The following is a 22,686-nucleotide window of genomic DNA, read 5'->3' as shown; positions in this document are numbered from 1 at the left end:
ACAGTTTCCTTTTGGCAGCAACATATCTACATAAATTACACAAAGAAAAATATTCTCAGTAGTTTTCTCTGGATAGTAAAATTATAGATTATTAAGTACGTTTTTATTTTAGTCTATGTATAGTTGATAATCTGTCTACAAAGAACACAATAAGCTAATAAAAGGAGCTACATTAGTTCTCAGGGAATCCTTTGTAATGTACATAGTTCTTTTATCAAATTCCTATTTCTAGGATAGAGTGAAAATGTCAATCACCCTTGTGGATCTTTACCAAGCTAGAGCATATAAACTCCTTTGAGATCATGCAATACCTTATTATTTTCTTAACCAATAACTACCTACTGAATATTATTGAAATTTGCTTAATATTTTGGATGATACTCTATATACAGCTAGAAAAATGTCATTTTATTTCAAAGATGATTGAACTTCATGTGCAACATAATTTATAAATTAATATCCTTCATCCAATTTCTGAAATTTTCAAACTAAATAATTCTGGATTACTTTACTTGAAAAAGGGTGCTGTGGAAAAGGGTACTAGTTTTGATGCTGTGATTCTAAAATTGCTTTTCTTTATAATCCTCTCTAGCTTCACATCTATTTCAATTTTACATCTAAGCTACTGCCACCTTTAACTCTTTTTGTAGTTACCATTGACTGCCACAGGTAAAGGACTTGGAGCTGCTTCAGGGTGAGATGGTTATCACAGATGAATATCTACAGCTACCCTCCATGTTTATTTATTTAGACTCTCTCAGAAAACAGTTGTAAACATCAAGACTGAACTTAAAATTGTCATGGTCTCTTATATTCACCAACTGTTATTATACATGGCTTAGAGACATATGGCCAGAATTTGGAAAGGCACAACACAGATAAGTAAACAATAAACATGAAAGCTAACAACCTAGAAACCAGCAGAGCTTAGGAAACCAATTGCAGGTTCTCTTATATATTATGATGCCAAATTAACAAATAAAAAAGTAAATACAAAAATAAATAAAGGATGAATTCACAAGTTAATTACTATATAAATTAAGACTGGCTGGAACAGCCACCCATAAAAATGTTTGATCCCCCTTCACAACACCTGCACAGTGTTTGAGCACCTTAAGATAATTTATCCTATTTGAGAATTCTTCCTTAGGCTGAAATGAAATGATTTTTCTACTCCTTGAAGACACACAGAAAATTGCTATCATGGCCCTCAAGAGGATTGTTCTTTCAGGGTTAAAATAGCTTAACTTCTTCTGCTGTTCAATTTCTTTTATCACCCTGGTCTTAAAATTATAACTTTGCAACTAAAAATATAGTTAACAGTAGTAAGTGTGAGGAGATTAGTGTCAAATTGTATGATACGTAAGGCTAAAAGTTTGCAGGTGAAATTCCAGATCAAAGGGAAGGAATAATCAATGCCTTCAAGTCTTATCAGCACTGTATATAGAAGTGCATTTCTGAAAAAGTGTATGCAAATTGTAGATCTTGCCATTTGAAGAAATCCATTTTCAAAGTGAAGAGATTGAACACTTATGTAAGTTTCTGTTAAAATTCCAACTTTCAGGTGCATATAGGGTTTGCTTAAAGCAGCAACTATGGCCATTTTCACAAGATGCCTGTAGGAAAAAGGTTCTAGAATAAAACAAGTTTGGGAAAAGATGTATATACATTTTTACAACACACACTGGAAAATACTAGTTTAAAGCAAAGTTCATTTACATATTATTTGTTTAAGCATTTATTTAACATTATTATTATATCAAATTCCTTTTGTTTCAGAGAACAATTTTTTTATCAGTCAAAACATTTGTGTTACTTTTACCAAGATCCTATTTAGATTTTTCATTTTATATTTTTTTCTTTCAAATTTTTAAATTGTATATATTTAAAATGTACAAATTAATAATGTGATGTGTATATATGTATATATATATTATATATATATATATATACACACACACACACACACACACACACATATAGACAAACACACACATTGTAGAATGATTACCAAGATCAAAATAATTAACATATCCATCACCTCACATAGTTAGTATAGAAAACTTTGGTGTGTGTGATGAGAATGCTTAAGAACTATGCTCAAAAACTTTTAAGCATATGATACTATATTATTAACTATAATCACCATGCTGTATATTAGATCCTCAGAATTTACTCTTCTTATAATTGAAAATTTGTGCCTTTGACCTACATCACCCCATTTCCCCCTTCCCGTAGAACCTGACAACCACCACTTTATTCTTTTTTTTCATTAAATCTCTTTTTTTTTTAAAGATTCCTCACATAAGTGATACCAAAGAATATTTGTCATTCTCTTTCTAGCTTATTCACTTAGCAAAATGCCCTCCACACTGATCCATGCTATTGCAAATGGCAGGATTTCTTTCTTTTTTATGGTTCAATCATACTCCATTTTACATATATTACATTTTTTAAAATCCATTATAATATATACTACATTTTTTTAATCCATTCATCTGCTGATGGACACTGAGGTTGTTTTCATACCTTGGCTACTGTGAATAATGCTTATGAATGTGGGTGTGCACATATCCTTTGGAGATACTGATTTCATTTATTGGATATATACCCAGGAATGGGATCACTAGATCATATGGTAGTTTAATTTTTAATTTTTTGATGAACTACCTTACTGTTTTCCATAATGGCTATATCATTTTAATTCCACCACTAGCATATAAGGGTTCCCTTTTCTCCACATCCTCACCAACATTTATTGTCTCTAGTCTTTTTTATAATAGCCACCCTAACAAGTGTGAGGAGATATCTCGTTGTGGTTTCAATTTTCATTTCCCTGATGATTAGTGATGTTTAGCACCTTTTCATATACCTATTGGCTATTTGTATGTTTTCTTTGGAAAAAGGTATATTCAGGTCTTCTGCCCATTTGTAATTGGATTATTCACTTCTGTGCTCTTGAGTTTTATGGGTTCTTTATATATTTAGGATATTAACTCCTTTTTAGATATGTGGTTTACAAATACTTTATTCCATTTCTGTAGGTTGTTTTTCGAATTATTGACTGTTTCCTTTGCTCTGCAGAGGCTCTTTAATGTAGTTCCACTCGTTTATTTTCAGTTTTTTTGCCTATGCTTTTGACGTCTTATCCAAGAAATTATTGCCAAGATCAATGTCAAGGATTTTTTACCTATGTTTCCTTTTAGGATTTTCAGTTTCAGGTTTTACATTTAAGTCTTTGATCCGTTTTGAGTTAATTTTTATGAGTGGTGTTAAGATAGGGGTCCAACTTCATGTTTTTGTATTTGGATATCCAATTTTCCCAACACCATTTATTGAAGAGAATGTTCTTTCCTTATTACATGTTTTTAGCAGTCTTGTCAAAAATTAAATTACCATATATAAATGGGTTTATGTCTGGACTCTATTCTGTTCCACTGGTCTATGGGCCTGTTTTTATGCAAGTACCACACTCTTTTGATTACTATAGCTTTATAGTTTGGCTAGAAATCAGGCAGTGTAATGCCTCTGGCCTTATTCTTCTTTCTCAGTATTGCTTTGACTATTTGGGGTCTTTTGTGGTTCCATACAAATGTAGGATAGATTTTCTTTTTCTTTTTCTGTGAAAAATGCCACTTGAATTTTGATAGGGATTACATTAACTCTGTGGATCATTGTAGGTATTATGGACATTTTAACAATACTAATTCTTCCAATCCAAGAACATCAAATATCTTTCCATTTAGTTGTGTATTCTTCCATCTTTTTCATCAAGGTCTCACAGTTTTCAGTGTACAGGTCTTTCACCTCTTTGGTTAAATTTATTTCTAAGTATTTTATTGTTTTTGATGCTATCCTAAATGGCATTACTTTTAAAATTACTCTTTCAGATAAATTGTTGTTAGTGTACAGAAAAATATTATTTTGTTAAAGAACCAAGCAAAACATTCAAAACCAAAATATTAACAATATTTTGTTAATACAATACAAAATTGCTTGATTAAGATACCACTTAAAAAAGAGAAACAGCAAGACAAGGAATGGAAACAACCTAAGGGTCCACTGACGGATGAATGGATAAAGAAGATGTGGTATATATGTAACAGAGAAGAACAAACCTGATTTCATATTGGATCAATTCCTTTAGCTCTACCCCTTGTCCTCTGTTGCCTGTGCTTAGTCATGCTGACTCTGTACCTTTGTAAAAGAATGTTGCCTATAGCCTGAAATAACACATGAGGGCCCTTCTCAAGGCTCTGACCTTCAAAGGTACAACTTTTCCATTATTATAGAGATAAAAATTTGCAGAACAGAAAATAACAATTTTCTTGTTGAAGGTTTATAGGAACATTGTGATCAGCTGCAAGAACAAAGAAGTTTACAACAACCAACCATACCCCTTCCCCTTTTAGTAAAAAAGAAGCCTAAATTCTAATTCAGGGAAGATGGTTCTTTGGGACATGAGTCCACTGTCTTCTCAATTTGCTGACTTTTCAAATAAAGTCACTATTCCTTGCCCCAACAACACATCTCTCAATTTATTGCTGTCATGCAGCAAGCAGTATGTGCTTGGACTTGGTAACATGTATACAAAATGGAAGACTACTCAACCACAAAAAGAATAAAATCCTGCCAGTTGTGACAACATGGATAAAACTTGAAGGTATTACGCTAAGTGAAATAAGTCAGAGAAAGATAAATACCATATGATTTCATTCATATGTTGAATCTAAAAGTACAAAACAAATGAACAAACAAAATAAAATAAAAACAAACTCACAGATACAGAGATCAGATCAGTGGTTACTAGAGGGGAAGAAGGTTCGTGGGTGGGCGAAATGAGTGAAGGGGGTCAACCGTATGGGAACAGATGAGAACTAGATTTGAGTAGTGATCACTTTGTAGTACATACAAATGTTGAATTATAATGCTGCACATCTGAAATTTATGAAATAAAAGAGAGAGAAAGAAAAGCAACAAACAAATAAAAAAAGCCATAACTTACTCAATTTATCAAAGGCAAGCATGTGCCAATAGATGGTAAAATTATCCCAATACTTATACTTAAAAAGGTGGCTTCTTGTAAAAGCATAAATCCATGATTGTTTACATTAATTTCATTACTCTTAAAAGTCCTACATAAAATGTCATGTGTCAGAATGGCAAAGCATTATTATCATGGTTGCTATACAGTTGATTAACTGATGACATAAGTGGTAGATTTTTAAAACATATTAAATATCAGATGGGAAAAAAATAATTCATCCGAGTAAGTTTTATTTTTTTTAAATGATAAAGTGTATTGTTCTGCACTAAAGATGCCGTGTAAGTGAAACAATTTTATGCAACTTGTCAACAACGATGATTTACTAATAGCTCTCCTGGCCATTCTTTTGAGTTCTATAGAGGTCTAGTGTCCAAAACGTCACAGACATAAAGTAAGTCAGCTAAAGCCATTAAGAATGTAATATTAATTTTGATTACATAAATGTGTTCAATCTAAATTTGTTAATACCTCAGTTTGTTTGCACTGCTCTTTGGCTATATAGTCCACATATTTGTCAACTGCCTTCTGAAATTCAGAGTTTTAGCCAGAATCTCAATAAGACTTCCCTTGATATCTAGATTTAAATAAAAAGAGATTTACAAATTGTCAGTGTATACTGAACAGAAAACATTGTAAAACAGTAATAAACTGGAGGGATTGCTTGGTTTTAACACAAAGTAAAGCCTTATAAACCTAGGAGTTAGATAAACCTGCCAATAGAATCACAATTTTAAATGTGAGACTTTATTGAAGTGGTAAATTAGTGTAAAAAAGGGTTTTAAATCAGTTTATTAGTCTTTATGGTCACTTAAGTTGACTACTTATAGTAGAAGCAGCAGAAAGAAAGATAAAGCAGAATCCACTGAAAAGAGTTGGAATTCATAGTGAACAAGAGAGTACAAAGAATCTCTCCTTAAAAAATAAAAGATAGGAACAAATAAATGAAAATTATGCCATGTATCATAAAAGTCAGTACAAGAATGTTTCAAAGTCAAATTTAATTTTATATTTTAAAGCAAGCAGAATAGAAAGTAAGCTTCGTTTCAGTACTCTGCATTAAAATTATCAACAACAAAGAAAGAAAAAGAAAATACAACTATTTTAATTCCACCACCCTATTTTCTGTACTCTACCACTCTGCATTTTGGTCAGTAATACGGACTAAATTATGTCTTCCCAAAATTAAGAGGTTGAAGTCTAACCACCAACGTAACTGCACTTGGAGATAGGGCCTTTAAGAAGGTAATTAAGGTTGGTGTGCACGGAGAAAAGGCCATTTGAGGACACAGTGAGAAGGTGGCTGGCTGCAAACCAAAGAAAGAGGCTTCAGGAGAATCTATACTACCTGCAACTTACCTTGGACTTCCAACCTCTAGAACTGTGAGAAAATAAAGCTCTGTTTTTTAAGGCACCCAGTCTATGGTATTTTGTTATGGCTGCCCTAGCAAACTAGGGCTTTTTTTTTTTTTTAATTCTAGTATGTATATGCATATCACCAAGATAAAAACTATTCATTAATAACTCAGTTATTTGAAAGTCAGGCTTCTCTTAACTCAAGAATTGAACCAACAGGTTCTGGGTCTGAAATATCTGTCATGCGTTGTTTTTAAATTCTATAGAACAGTGGAATGGTTAGGCAGAAGGCAAACCTGCACTGCAGCAGTCAGTAACAACCACACAAGTCCCACAGCAGACATAGCTGTGGCAGACCAGTACCCCTCAACACAAGAGAAAGAGAGCAGAAGCTTAACAACATGGCACTTGATTTGAGGAAGGAAATGGAAATGGACATCAGTTTGTGTGATCTGAAAAGAAACACTGGTGGTTCAATAAAAGGGGAGTTTGTTTACATGATCAAAATATTGAGATTTGAAAAGACAGATTCTGAGTACATTCAAACTTTGTGCCATTGTTATGTAACACATAATTTTGAATTAAATCAATCACATTATTTCTTTCCAGTGTATTCCAGCATCCATATATCACATTCACCCCTATATTTTAGCTAGTTATGCATGTCTTAGGTTCATGGTAAAATCATAAACTCCTGGGCGACAGAGGCAGTTCATCTGCTTATTATGTGTCCTACACACCTAAAGCAACGTTGTACACAGTACAAATATTTATTCTCTATAAATATTTATCACATACTAGAACTCTGCAACAGACAATGAAGTCATAGTGTAGTTTGGTTCTGGGCTCAATGCTCTAATGAATTTAGTTGAAATGAAATATATGTACTGTATTTTCTGGTGGGCAGTTTTTGGTATATAAAAAAAGAAAACATATTAAAAAACCCTATAAAAAATATAACTTTGCTACTTTTTCAGACTTTTAAAAAAACACTATCTATCCTGTGGACAGTTTTACAATATTGATGCAATCATTTGGTTTTGATCAGGTTTGCAAGCTTCTGGCAGATGCTTCAAAAGCAACATTTAAGGAGAATATATCTAGATTGACTACTTTCATATGTACGAATGCTCCAGGCTTCCTCAAAATAACCTCTTAGAAATTTCACCACAATTTACTTGAGAGTTACAGAACACTGACTAATACATGGATGATCAAATCCTGCTTTTCTAAAGGCAAAATCAATACCTTCTGTGATCTATGAAAGATTTCAAAAAATAAAGGTGAAACAGCAATATGTATAGAGAGAGATGCATGTGCTTGTGTTGCATCCTAATGTTTAAAACTATTATTTGGGGAGAAATCTTATCTTTAATTTCATAACCTACTTTGCATGAAGGCAATTGTGTTTCATTAATAAAAAGCCACTGACTTTATATCCTTTACTATATATTTAATGGGTCAGTGGAAATTGTTTTCAAGAAAGAACATTTTTCCAGGAAAGTGTATCTTACAAAAGATTTTCTATTCCTTACTCATTCAGGGGACCTGGGTACTTCATTTGTCTCTACAGAACATCCTATAGTCCCCAGAAGAATGAAAAGCATACATATGAAGTAAGCATTCAAATATTTGTGAACAACAGGATGGATTATAAACATTTATAATGCTCCTTAAACATCAATACTAGATTAAACTAAGTTCACCATGTTCTATATAATAAGATATTAGAACAAAAAATGCTGTATAGAAGATATACATAAGAAAGATTAACAAAAGTTAATAAAGTGATTAACAAGAGACTGAAAAGTCATACCACAGACTGGGAGAATAATTCACTATATATAACCAACAAAAGACCTGTATCAGGAATGTATAAAGAACTCTTACAAATTGATAAGAAAAACGGTATGTGAGAAGGTGTTCAATATTAGTAATCATCAGACAAATGAAAACTATAACCCCCAAATATACCACCATACACTCATGAGGATGATAATACCAAATGTTGGGGATGACATGGAGCAACTAGGACATTCATACATTCATGCTGGTGGTAGTGTCATTGGTACAAGTACTTTGGAAAGCTCTTGGGCAGTATCTACTAAAGTTAAACACACGTCTACCTGGTGACCCAGCAATATCACTTCTAGATAAATACCCAAGAAAAATGAGTGCACCCATTCTACCAACACATGAGAATAAACATAGCAACTAACTCATTATAGCTGAAAACTGGAAACAATCCCCACATTCGAATAACCACCAACCATGGAGAAAAAATTAGAAGATTCACATCTCAATCTCTTAAGTACCATGTAGATGAGATTTTTTTCTAACTAAAAAGTTAATTTCTGAATATTTTAATAGATTTTTATCAAAAATCCTTTGTTTCATATGACTGACATACTTTTTTTGATGTCTATAATGCACACTTTAGCATTACCATTATAGGAAAATATTTTTAAACTATTTCCCTGTATTTTGCAGAATAAAATGTAAATAAGAAGTAAAATATTAATATGAAGTGAATATTTTCCAGAAAGAGAGGTAATTTATAATTTAACATATATATATATTCATTTCTTAAATGGAACTCTTAAAAGAAATATTAATATTTATTTTATACTCTTTGTGAGTTTTTAAATTCTAAAACTTATAAGCTAATATTAAGTGAACTAATTATTTCTATTTCTGTAAAAATATTTACCACACAAAGGGAACAGAAAAACATATTCAAAACAGTAACAAAATTATGAGAAAAAATTGACCATATAAAAGCACTGGGACACCAACCTTCAAGATGGTGGAGGAGTAAGATGTGGAGATCACCTTCCTCCCCACAAATACATCAAATATACATCTACATGTGGAACAGCTCCTACAGAACACCCACTAAACGCTGGCAGAAGACCTCAGATTTCCCAAAAGGCAAGAAACTCCCCACGTACCTGGCCGTGTGGCTGACACGGTTGGGGTGCTCCGGCTGGGTGTCAGGCCTGAGCCTCTGAGGTGGGAGAGCCAAGTTCAGGATATTGGTCCACCAGAGACCTCCTGGCCCCTTATAATGTCAATCAGTGAGAGCCCTCCCAGAGAACTCCAGCTCAAAGCTAAGACCCAGTTCCACTCAACAACCAGTAACCTCCAGTGCTGGACACCCCATCCCAAACAACTAGCGAAACAGGAACACAACCCCACCCATTAGCAGAGAGGCAGCCTAAAATCATTCTTAGTTCATAGACACCCCAAAAGACACCACTGGATGTGATCCTGTCCACCAGAAAGACAAGATCCAGCCTCATCCACCAGAACAAAGGCACCAGTCCCCTCCAACAGGAAGTCTACACAGCCCACTGAACCAACCTTACCCATTGGGGGTAGACACCAAAAACAACGGGAACTACGGACGTACAGCATGTGAAAAGGAGACCCCAAACACAATAAGTTAAGCAAAATGGGAAGACAGAGGAATACACAGCAGATGAAGGAGCAAGGTAAAACCCCACCAGACCAAATAAATGAAGAGGAAATAGGTGGTCTACCTGAAAACGAATTCAGAGTAATGATAGTAAAGATGACCCAAAATCTCGGAAATAGAATGGAGAAAATACAAGAAATATTTAACAAGGACCTAGAAGAACTAAAGAGCAAATAAACAATGATAAACAACAGAATAAATGAAATTAAAATCCTCTAGAAGGAATCAATAACAGAATAACTGAGGCAGAAGAATGGATAAGTGACCTGGAAGATAAAATAGTGCAAATAACTACCACAGAGCAGATTAAAGAAAAAAACTGAAAACAATCCAGGACAGTCTCAGAGACCTCTGGGATAATATTAAACACACTAACATTTGAATTATAGGGGTCCCAGAAGAAAAAGAGAAAAAGAAAGGGACTGAGAAAGTATTTGAAGACATTATAGTTGAAAACTTCCCTAATATGGGAAAGGAAATAGTCAATCAAGTCCAGGAAGCACAGAGAGTTCCACAGAATAAATCCAAGGAGAAACATGCAAGGACACATATTAATCAAACTATCAAAAATTAAATACAAAGAAAAAATATTAAAAGCAGCAAGGGAAACGCAACAAATAACATACAAGTGAATCCCCATAAGGTTAACAGCTGATCTTTCAGCAGAAACTCTGCAAGCCAGAAAGGAGTGTCAGGACATATTTAAAGGGATGAAAGGGAAAATCCTACAACCAAGATTACTCTACCCAGCAAGAATCTCATTCAGATACGACAGAGAAATTAAAAGCTTTACAGACAAGCAAAAGCTAAGAGAATTCAGCACCACAAAATCAGCTTTACAACAAATGCAAAAGGAACTTCTCTAGGCAGGAAACACAAGAGAAGGAAAAGACCTATAATAACAAACCTAAAAAAATTCAGAAAAAGGTAACAGGAACATACATATCGATAATTATCTTAAATGCAAATGGATTAAATGCTCGCACCAAAAGACATAGACTGGATGAATGGATACAAAAACAACACTGGTACATATGCTGTCTACAAGAGACCCACTTCAGACCTAGGGACACATACAGACTGAAAATGAGGGGATGGAAAAAGATATTCCATGCAAATGGAAATCAAAAGAAAGCTGGAGTAGCAATTCTCATATAAGGCAAAATAGACTTTAAAATAAAGACTATTACAAGAGACAAAGAAGGACACTACAAAATGATCAAGGGATCAATCCAAGAAGAATATATAACAACTGAAAATATTTATGCACCCAACATAGGAGCACCTCAGTACATAAGGCAAATGCTAACAGCCATAAAAGAGGAAATCGACAGTAAAACAATCATAGTATGGGACTTTAACACACCACTTTCACCAATGGACAGTTCATCCAAAATTAAAATAAATAATGAAACACAAGCTTTAAAAGACACATTAAACAAGATGGACTTCACTGATATTTATAGGACATTCCATCCAACAACAACAGAATATACTTTCTTCTCAAGTGCTTACGGAACATTCTCCAGGATAGATCATATCTTGGGTCACAAATCAAGCCTTGGTAAATTTAAGAAAACTGAAATAGTATCAAGTATTTTTCTGACCACAACACTATGAGATTAGATATCAATTACAGGAAAAAAACTATAAAAAATACAAACACATGGAGGTTAAACAATACACTACTAAATAACCAAGAGATCACTGAAGAAATCAAAGGGGAAATCAAAAAATACCTAGAAACAAATGACAATGAAAACATGACGATCCAAATCCTATGGGATGCAGCAAAACAGTTCTAAGAGGGAAGTTTATAGCAACAAAATCCTGCCTCAAGAAACAAGAAAAATCTCAAATAAACAACCTAACATTACACCTAAAGCAATTAGAGAAAAAGAACCAAAAAACCCCAAAGTTAGCAGAATGAAAGAAATCATAAAAATTAGATCAGAAATAAATGAAAAAGAAATGAAGGAAACAATAGCAAAGAACAATAAAACTAAAAGCTGGTTCTTTGAGAAATAAACAGAATTTATATACCATTAGCCAGACTCATCAAGAATAAAAGGGGGGCTTCCCTGGTGGCGGAGTGGTTGAGAGTCTGCCTGCCAATGCAGGGGACATGGGTTCGAGCCCTGGTCTGGGAAGATCCCACATGCCGCGGAGCGGCTCGGCCCGTGAGCCACAATTACTGAGCTTGTGCGTCTGGAGCCTGTGCTCCACAACAGGAGAGACTGCGATGGTGAGAGGCCCACGCACCGCGATGAGGAGTGCCCCCACTTGCTGCAACTGGGGAAGGCCCTTGCACAGAAACGAAGACCCAACACAGCCATAAAAAAATTAATTAATTAATTAAGTAATTAAAAAAAAAGAAAAAAGGGAACAACTCAAATCAATAAAATTAAAAATGAAAAAGGAGAAGTAACAGCTGACACTGCAGAAATACAAAAGATCATGAGAAATTACTACAAGCAACTCTATGCCAATAAAATGGACAACCTGGAAGAAATGGACAAATTCTTAGAAAAGCACAACCTTCTGAGACTGAACCAGGAAGAAATAGAAAATATAAGCAGACCAATCACAAGCACTGAAATTGAGACTGTGATTAAAAATCTTCCAACAAACAAAAGCCCAGAACCAGATGGCTTCACAAGTGAATTCTATCAAACATTTAGAGAAGAGCTAACACCTATCCTTCTCAAACTGTTCCAAAATATACCAGAGGGAGGAACACTCCCAAACTCATTCTATGAGGCCACCATCACCCTGATACCAAAACCAGACAAAGATGTCACAAAAAAAGAAAACTACAGGCCAATATCACTGATGAACATAGGTGCAAAAATCCTCAATAAAATTCTAGCAAACAGAATCCAACAGCCTAATAAAAGGATCATACACCATGATCAAGTGGGGTTTATCCTAGGTATGCAAGGATTCTTCAATATACGCAAATCAATCAATGGAAAAACCATATTAAAAAATTGAAGGAGAAAAACCATATGATCATCTCAATAGATGCAGAAAAAGTTGTCATCAAAATTCAACACCGATTTATGATAAAAACCCTCCAAAAGTAGTCATGGAGGGAACTTATCTCAAATTAATAAAGGCCATATATGACAAACTCACAGCCAACATCGTTCTCAATGGTGAAAAACTGAAACCATTTCCACTAAGATTAGGAAGAAGACAAAGTTGCCCACTCTCACCACTATTATTCAACATAGTTTTGGAAGTGTTAGCCACAGCAGTCAGAGAAGAAAAATAAATAAAAGGAATCCACATCGGAAAAGAAGAAGTAAAACTGTCACTGTTTGCAGATGACATGATACTGTACATAGAGAATCCTAAAGATGCCACCAGAAAGCTACTAGAGCTAATCAATGAATTTGGTAAAGTAGCAGGATACAAAATTAATGCACAGAAATCTCTTGCATTCCTATACACTAACGATAAAAAATCTGAAAGAGAAATGAAGGAAACACTCACATTTACCATTGCAACAAAAAGAATAAAATATGTAGGAATAAACCGACCTAAGGAGACAAAAGACCTGTATGCACAAAACTATAAATCACTGATAAAGGAAATTAAAGATGCTACAAACATATGGAGAGCTATACCATGTCCTTGGATTGGAAGAATCAACATTGTGAAAATGACTATACTACCCAAAGCAATCTACAGATTCAATGCAATCCCTATCAAACTAGCAATGGCATTTTTCACAGAACTAGAACAAAAAATTTCACAGTTTGTATGGAAACACAAAAGACCCTAAATAGCCAAAGCCATCTTGAGAAAGAAAAACGGAAGTGGAGGAATCAGGCTCCCTGACTTCAGACTATACTACAAAGCTATAGTAATCGAGACAGTATGTTACTGGCACAAAAACAGAAATATAGATCAATGGAACAGGATAGAAAGCCCAGAGATAAACCCACGCACCTCTGGTCACCTTACCTTTCATAAAGGAGGCAAGAATATACAATGGAGAGAAGACAGCCTCTTCAATAAGTGCTGCTGGGAAAACTGGACAGCTACATGTAAAAGAATGAAATTAGAACACTCCCTAACACCATACACAAAAATAAACTCAAAATGGATTAAAGACCTAAATGTAAGGCCAGACACTATCAAACTCTTAGAGTAAAACATAGGCAGAACAGTCTATGACATAAATCACAGCAAGATCCTTTTTGACCCTCCTCCTAGAGAAATGGAAATAAAAACAAAAATAAACCAATGGGACCTAATGAAACTTAAAAGCTTTTCCACAGCCAAGGAAACAATAAACAAGATGAAAAGACAACCCTCAGAATGGGAGAAAATATTTGCAAATGAATTAACGGACAAAGGATTAATCTCCAAAATTAGAAGCAGCTCAATATCAAAAAAACAAACAACCCAATCCAAAAATGGGCAGAAGACCTAAATAGACATTTCTGCAAAGAAGATACACAGATTGCCATCAAACACATGAAAGGATGCTTAACATCACTAATCATTAGAGAAATGCAAATCAAAACTACAATGATGTATCACCTCACACTGGTCAGAATGGCCATCATCAAAAAGTCTACAAACAATAAATGCTAGAGAGGGTGTGGAGAAAAGGGAACCCTCTTGCACTGTTGGTGGGAAGGTAAATTGATATAGCCACTATGGAGAACAGTATGGAGGTTCCTTAAAAAACTAAAGTCAGAACTACCATACGACCCAGCAATCCCACTACTGGGCATATACCCAGAGAAAATCATAATTCAAAAAGAGTCATGTACCACAATGTTCCTTGCAGCACTATTTACAATAGCCAGGACATGGAAGCAACCTAAGGGTCCATCGAGTGATGAATGGATAAAGCAGATGTGGCACACATATACAATGGAATATTACTCAGCCATAAAAAGAAACGAAACTGAGTTATTTGTAGTGAGGTGGATGGACCTAGAATCTGTCATACAGAGTGAAATAAGTCAGAAAGAGAAAAACAAATACTGTATGCTAACACATATATATGGAATCTAAAAAAAAAAAAAATTGTTCTGAAGAATCTAGGGGCAGGACAGGAATAAAGACACAGACATAGAGAATGGACTTGAGGATATGGGGAGGGGGAAGGGTAAGATGGGATGAAGTGAGAGAGTGGCATGGACATATACACACTACCAAATGTAAAATAGATAGCTAGTGGGATGCAGCCGCATAGCACAGGGAGATCAGCTCAGTGCTTTGTGACTACCTAGAGGGGTGGGGTAAGGAGGGTGGGAGGGAGACGCAAGAGGGAGGGGATATGGGGATATACGTGTAAGTATAGCTGATTCACTTTCTTATACAGAAGAAACTAACACACCATTGTAAAGCAATTATACTCCAATAAAGATGTTAAAAAAATAAATAAAAAAAATAAAAGCCTTTGTTATTGCCCTTTATTACCATTCAGTGTGTAAGTCACTGGTAGATTATTGCTACTTTCAGAAAACAAACTAATTTATTAGTGTTGTAACTTATAAAATTTAAGTATTTTTGAGAATTTTTTTTCAAGTTATAAAGAAAATTTCCAAATAAACCCAAAAGAAGAGAGAGCAGTACAATGAACTCTCATGTTCCTATTACCCATCTTTGGTAACCATCAACTTTTCACTGTTCTTCAGGAAATTTTTTTGAAAGTGGAGCTTTAATGAATCCCAAGGAAAACCTATAATCCACTGCAGTGGATTTAGATTAATTAAACATTTCTCAGTCTTCAAAAGATTCCATCTTTTTCACTCAGGATGATTTAGTTCAAATTTAGTGGACTAATCTCAGGGAAATGGCTTATTTTCTTATGTGAATAGTTTAATTTCTCTTCATTTCAAAACCAAAGTTAGAATATCAAACCAGAGGGAGAGCTCCAAAGATAGTACACTCATCCAGTTATTACTGACTGTTTCCTTAGTGGTCTAGAAGATGCTGTAGACTACTGACACATGCAAGAACATGGGTAAATCTTAAAAGTCATTATGCTAAGTAAAAGAAACCACACACAAATGGCTACATACTGTATGATTCCATTTTTTATGATATTCTGAAAGACAAAACTGTAAGGGCAAAAATCAGATCAATGTTTGCCAGGAACTGGAGGTAAAGGGATGAGATTGAATGATGGGACTTTTGTGGGTGATAGAAATGCTATATAACTTGATTGAGATGGTGTTTAAATAAATACATACATTTGTCCAAAAGCATCAAGCTATACGAGCAAGAAAGGAAAATTTTACATAAATTATACCTCAATTTACCCAATAAGTCTACTTAAATAAAAATAATTTCTTACCGAATTGTCTGATGGACCAAGTACAGTGAGACTACCATCTTCCTTGATTGGGATAACACATTATTAATGAAGTTTAAGCTGGTATTTGATTTAGGGCAACCTTTTCACATTTTTGGTATTCATCAAGCTTATAATCCATTAAAATAGTCTATATGTGACTAGTTTTGTGTTTTTTTTAATAAATGCAGTACTGTACATTAATTCTTTAGAGAGTCTGCCTGACATATTTAAGTCCACTACATGAACTTACCAAGATCTTCTAGAATCTGCACATTGCTATACAAGAGTATTAATAATTCCATACCACCTTTTGTCAGCCACAATTTAATCAGCATGCTTTCTTTATAGAAAATATTGTTTCATGTAGAATCATTCTGAATTTGTTCTGTTTGCTTATTGGGCTGATGGGGGGATGTTGTACTGGATTATATGGGACATGTCATTTATATATGGTAACAGAATCTAAATAAACTGATGAAATATAAAGACACTAAAGACTGATAAAATATTTTTGTCTGTAAGTTACATATGTCCTTATGTTATAATTAAGTTCTTTCTTTGAAAGAAACATTTTAAATATTTCTTTTAAATGTCACTATTGTTAAGTTCTTTTAACTAAATCATATGAATTATTGCGGGGGTTTGTTTCCTTCACTTCTCTTAACATTTATATTTTTAAGGGCACCTATATATCTTAAAGAAAAAAATGTGACATTAAAATTTTGTATACAAATATACCTTAAATTATCATATATATTTGTTCTGTATTAATAACATTTAATATAAATATAGATAAGTAATCCCCACTATTTTAAATTGTTTATGCTATTGATTGTTTGAACTTGTGATAATCCTACCCTTCCAAATTGTTCTGTAGAACAAACACACACACTCACAAAATTTCAACCAAAAGAAATTTTCTTTCAGTACAGATTCCAGTTCATTCTTTGGTTAGTATAAATATTTTCAAATTAGAACAGAATGTTTACTCTAATGACAAATAAGGAGGTGCATCTGCCATTATTGAGAAACCATGTCATATTCTCAGATTATTAGATTTAGATAGTAAAATATTTTATAGTCCTCTATTAAAAGATATACAAAGGCATTTTAAATAGCATTATATTTGCAGATATTTCTTTAGATTTAATATTTCTATAGGTAGATATTTCTATAGATTTGATATTCCTTAATAGTTTACTTCTATTTACCTATGAATTTCAATGATTACATATCTTCCAAGATTCTCAAATAGGAAAATTATAACACACAAGAAGGAAAATACATAATTTTTAAACTCTCACTAGTTTCTGGATACTTGAGCTCATACTTCCTTCTTCCTGATAACCTATTCAGGAATATCTTAACTTCCCAGGGGAGACAATGCAGCTGATTTTCCTCTTTTGACATTTTTTCCAGACATGTAAGAAACTCAGAGATTTCAAAGCAGTACAAAGAGAAGGAGAGACTCACTTACAGTTCTGGATATAATTTACACGCATGCACACTGGGGTTTGGCTGATCTTAAATGTACAGATTTATCTATTTCATCTTTCATAATGTCTTCTTTATTATACTACATATGGAAATGTCAGTGAAAATTATTAAACTAGAAAATACGTTATGAAAGTCATAAAATGTTAGTTTGTATTACATTTCAATCAAGAATTATGGCTAATCCAAAGCACCATTCATTATCCCTCTCTTTTTCTAGTTCAGTGTCTGTGATACTGGACACTCGGTGGGTATCTAAAAGGTCACTTTCTAATATACACCAGTAGCCCTTGGGGTTGGGAGAAAACCACCCTGCAGTAGTGGCATGATTGCTTTCATTCCGAGATATAATACATATCATTTTAGTGAAAGTCATAAAAAGAATGCAGAAACAAAAGTGTGAACTCTACCAATAAATAGGAAAGATGTTCTGAAAATTTCTTTGAAACAGGTGAGAAGTAACTAAATTTAAAAAATAAATAGATAACTCTAGCAAGACATTATCACAAACGGCATGATTTTTTTTGTTACTTTGTAGAAAAAAAACATGCTCTCCTTTTCCATAAATGTTTTGCAAACAATATTTTCCAACTATCTTGAATTTACTTCTCACGATATTCTAGGAATTAGACACAGGTCCTGCTATGAGGAGGCTTACAGTGTAGTTGAAAAGACAGAACAGGTTCCACATTTACTCAAAACATGAATGAAGGAGAAGAAATCCCAAAGTAACCAAGTTTACCACAACATGCCAAAATTGGCAGAATTGGGAACTTAAACACTAAATTCAATTTTTAAGAAATAAATTTACATTTTTACACACATTCTCTATAGATGTGTAATTCATGCCTGCAACTATAACCATAAAAGAGTAGAAAGTAAAGAATTTCAGAACATAGGACATTGGTTGAAGGGACAATGATAAAAAAATCAGCAATAGATCATTCCTAAAAACACTTAGGGGAACTTTCTTGGTGTGCAGTGGTTAAGAATCCACCTGCCAATGCAGGGGACACGGGTTCGAGTCCTGGTCCGGGAAGATCCCACATGCCGCGGAGCAACTGGGCCCGTGCGCCACAACTACTGAGCCTGCGCTCTAGGGTCTGCGAGCCACAACTACTGAGCCCGCAGGCCACAACTACTGAAGTCCATGCGCCTAGAGCCCACGATCCACAACAAAGAGAAGCCACCACAATGAGAAGCCCACGTGCAGCAACGAAAAGTAGCCCCTGCTTGTTGCAACTAGAGAAAGCCCGCAGCAACTAGAGAAAGCCCACACGCAGCAACAAACAACCAACGCAGCCAAAAATAAATAAATAAATAAATATATTAAAAAAACAAAAAAACACTTAGGGATGGTTTTATGCATATTTTAAAAAATGAAAATATGAAGAAATGCCAGATTATAGAGAAAAAGGCAGTTTTGCAAAATCATTTTATTCAAAAGTGGTTCATCTTACCTCAGCTACCAGTTGCTGAAGAGATGGTGAAGCTACAGAGTAGAGACTTGAGTTACCGCTTACAGGACTGTGGAGACTAACATAAGCCACAACATTTTTCTGCAGAACCTTCTTGAAATCCTGATATTAAAAAAAAAAAAAAATCTATCTTTAACATAAATGAAAGTAACAGATTCCACTTTACCAGTTACATGTTGAATAATAAACACTTCCTACCTAAAATCATTACATTGCATAATACTTTTTTTTTTTTAATGTAAAGCCATCCCATACTATTTAGTAGAGTACCCAAGGGTCATAAAGGGGTTTTAAATAAGGGTGGTGAGGAGTTTCATATAACATACAACAAAATATTTTAAAGCATGTTCATGTTCCTAAAAAAGGTAAAACTTTAAGAGACAATGTCCCTATATGGTTAATATAGTATGAGATTCAACTTCAGAATACAGGATGGAATATTTGCTCTAGTGACAGCATTTAATTTTATAGTCATTGAATTAGAGAACAGACATGGATAAACCACTTCAGCGTTTAATAAAACCAGCCCTTTCCTTTGAAGTGTTGAGCTACTTTTTGCACAAAGCAGCTTTTTATTCTGAGTAAAATAGGGCATAATACAATTGTGGCCTTGCACATATTACTTGAAGTAAAACCTGATGCATTTCATCCACATTAGAAGAATAAAATGATTCAGTATAAGAGTTTTTCCACTTTTCTGCTAAACCCTACTTCCAAAAATTGAAGACCACTGATCCTATTAATAATGTACCGCTAAGAAGTCCTTCTGTTATTTGCTTCCTTTTCTTGTGCAAATATTTAATGAGTAATTATCATGGTGGCAGTTGTATAGATATATCCTAAAAATTGTATTATATTATTTTGTATCTTAGAAACATATCTTTCTTCTTCCAATACTATCAGATGTAAGTCTGCAAGGGCTTGTACACCTAGCAAATCAATAATATTATTCCTAGTTTATGTTGAAAATTCAGCTATACCTCTGTAAAAGAAGTGAAAAGACAGTTTATTTAAAAATAAATATTTTAAATAAATAGAAATGATGAACTGTGGTTTACACATAATATTGTTATTAAAAATGTCCATTATTACACAACAGCTATAGAAAAACAGCTTCTATTTATATACTACCACACTGACAATGTCTATATGTCAGTCCATTTAACTCTAATGAGAACCTCACAACCTAGGCATTAGTGTACTCATTGGAGGAATCAAGTCTTGAGAAGTTAATCTTGCCTAAGACCACTTGTTTTATGGTAGAGAGGATTTGAACTCAGATTTCTTTGACTGCGAAGTCTATAGTATTTCCACAATAGCCTGAAGATGAAGATTCTTCACAAGAGAAATGGTACTTTTTAAAGAACCTATTTAGTAAAATGTTATAATTTTCCTCAAGGATTGAAATCAGTATTGAGTCAAATCTCTAATAACTTTATCACTATAAATTCCATTTGACCAGTATAACCTAATCCTTTTAATTACAACTCTGAGTTTCAAGGGGTTCCTGTGTAAGCATAATTAGAAAAGGCATTATGACCTGTCAACAAGTGTTTTCCTTACTCATCTTCATTAGGGAATATATTTAGCGCACAAATTGCTTTCATCTAAAAGAAAATCTTTCATTTTCAGAAGGAGTAAGTTTGGTAAGAGTAGACAGAACAGGAAAACTAATAGTTTTCTAAATTCCTCCTCAACCAGATTGTTACAAAAAGGCTTCATGAACTGTGTTGAAATAATCTAAGACACAGCAATTTACAATAGTACATTTTATAAGCTAATAATCAAATCTATATATTATTCACCATTTTCTTTGCTTATATATTTTTGCTCACCTAGTCAAGGAAAAAGCCAGAAAGTGACTGGATGTATAATTAGTTGTCAAATATGCATACATACATATAATAAATACTCTAAGACAGAGGTCCCTAACCTTTTTGAATAGGAAGAGCCTTTTCTACCATAAACATTTTTTCCTATAGACTCCCCACAGTATAGTAGTTGTATTTTTAATATCTGTTGATTGAGAAACTATAAAATTACCAAAAGGTACAACAGAGTCAATAAACAAAATATTTTATTAACTACAAAAATATTTACTTAATTTGAGAATGTAATTGTTCACATACACACAAGGCCACAGTACTGAACAAACTACAGGTTACCATGCATGATGCTCAAATAAATTCAAGGACTATTTGCAGTACACTTCACTTGCCCATGCAGAGGGGTTAAGGATATTTAGGAATTTAAGTTAGGAACTATTAATGTTACACAAGACTACTTTGAGAACACAGCTTAGAAATACACATGCTAATTTAGAATTAACATGAGTTGACTATGAAAATTATTAGATAGATATGGAGAAAGCTGTATGAGATAGTAGAATAAATTTGTGGAAAGAATCTTAAAGACATTTTTTAAAAATGTGCCTTATTGTTACAAGAAAACTAAAACATTGTTTTCTTTATGATAAAAAAATTCTGAATTAGTAAAATCATCCCAGATCACAAATATACTCCCCAGACTGTTTTTTAAATTGTTTATATCCTTAAAGTATGGAATTTGGAATAGAAGTTTGAGAGATTGGTTCAGCTATTACATTTTCCATCTTACTAAAATTTTGTCAATTTTAAAATGTTCTGTCAGCAATGGAATTTCTTTATTTGAACTAGTTCTTTTGAGTAATGGTAAAAAATTCACACCACTAATTTGAATACGGAAAAGCATTTAAATTTGCAATGTGTGAATCTTGATACATTTTACAACTGTAAAATTTTTCTCATTTTGAAGACTTCTTTCTCTCAAATTAAAAAGATCTTTGTTATTTTTATTTTATTTTATTTTATTTATTTATTTATGGCTGTGTTGGGTCCTTGTTTCTGTGCGTGGGCTTTCTCTAGTTGTGGCAAGCGGGGGCCACTCTTCGTCGCGGCGCGCGGGCCTCTCACCACCGCGGCCTCACTTGTTGCGGAGCACAGGCTCCAGACGTGCAGGCTCAGTAACTGTGGCTCACGGGCACAGCTGCTCTGCGGCATGTGGGATCTTCCCAGACCAGGGCTCGAACCCGTGTCCCGTGCATTGGCAGGCAGACTCTCAACCACTGTGCCACCAGCGAAGCCCTGCTATTTTCTTTTGTATACCTTTTTTGATTTTTCTTGATAGCCAATAGACATTTTATCTTTTTTTTTGAGTGATTAAATGAAAAATGAAACAAGAGAATTTCTCATTATATATTTGAGATTTTTTTCTCCAAAGCTGAAGCAGTATACAAACTAGGATATCAAATGGTTTTATTTTCCTAGCTAAAGTTATGTAGGTTTTTTTCTACTTATTTCCATTAAACTTCTTTTTATAAAGTCATAAAAATAAATAGAATATCTGTTTTGTGATGTTTTTATTGTTGTTAATGTGGCATCAATCCAAAGTTGTCATATCCCATTAAAAACACAGTGCATTTGTGAGACACAAACATATCAGAAATATTTGAGGGCTTCCCTGGTGGCGCAGT

General features: G+C 33.9%; 1 protein-coding gene across 1 annotated transcript in view; it reads right to left on the bottom strand.

Annotated features, from left to right (window-relative positions):
* The window catches only part of NAALADL2 (N-acetylated alpha-linked acidic dipeptidase like 2), a 1,059,167-nt gene that overhangs the window by 379,541 nt on the left and 656,940 nt on the right, over positions 1 to 22,686 (bottom strand). The window contains exon 9 of the mRNA XM_057545762.1: positions 19,158 to 19,277. Within this exon, the coding sequence (XP_057401745.1) occupies positions 19,158 to 19,277 (120 nt within the window). The remainder of the gene's footprint in view (positions 1 to 19,157; positions 19,278 to 22,686) is intronic.

Source organism: Balaenoptera acutorostrata, chromosome 4 (assembly GCF_949987535.1).
Source record: "Balaenoptera acutorostrata chromosome 4, mBalAcu1.1, whole genome shotgun sequence".
NCBI lineage: Eukaryota > Metazoa > Chordata > Mammalia > Artiodactyla > Balaenopteridae > Balaenoptera > Balaenoptera acutorostrata.
Note: the sequence above shows the minus strand (reverse complement) of the source record. Positions and strands in the feature narration are given on the sequence as shown.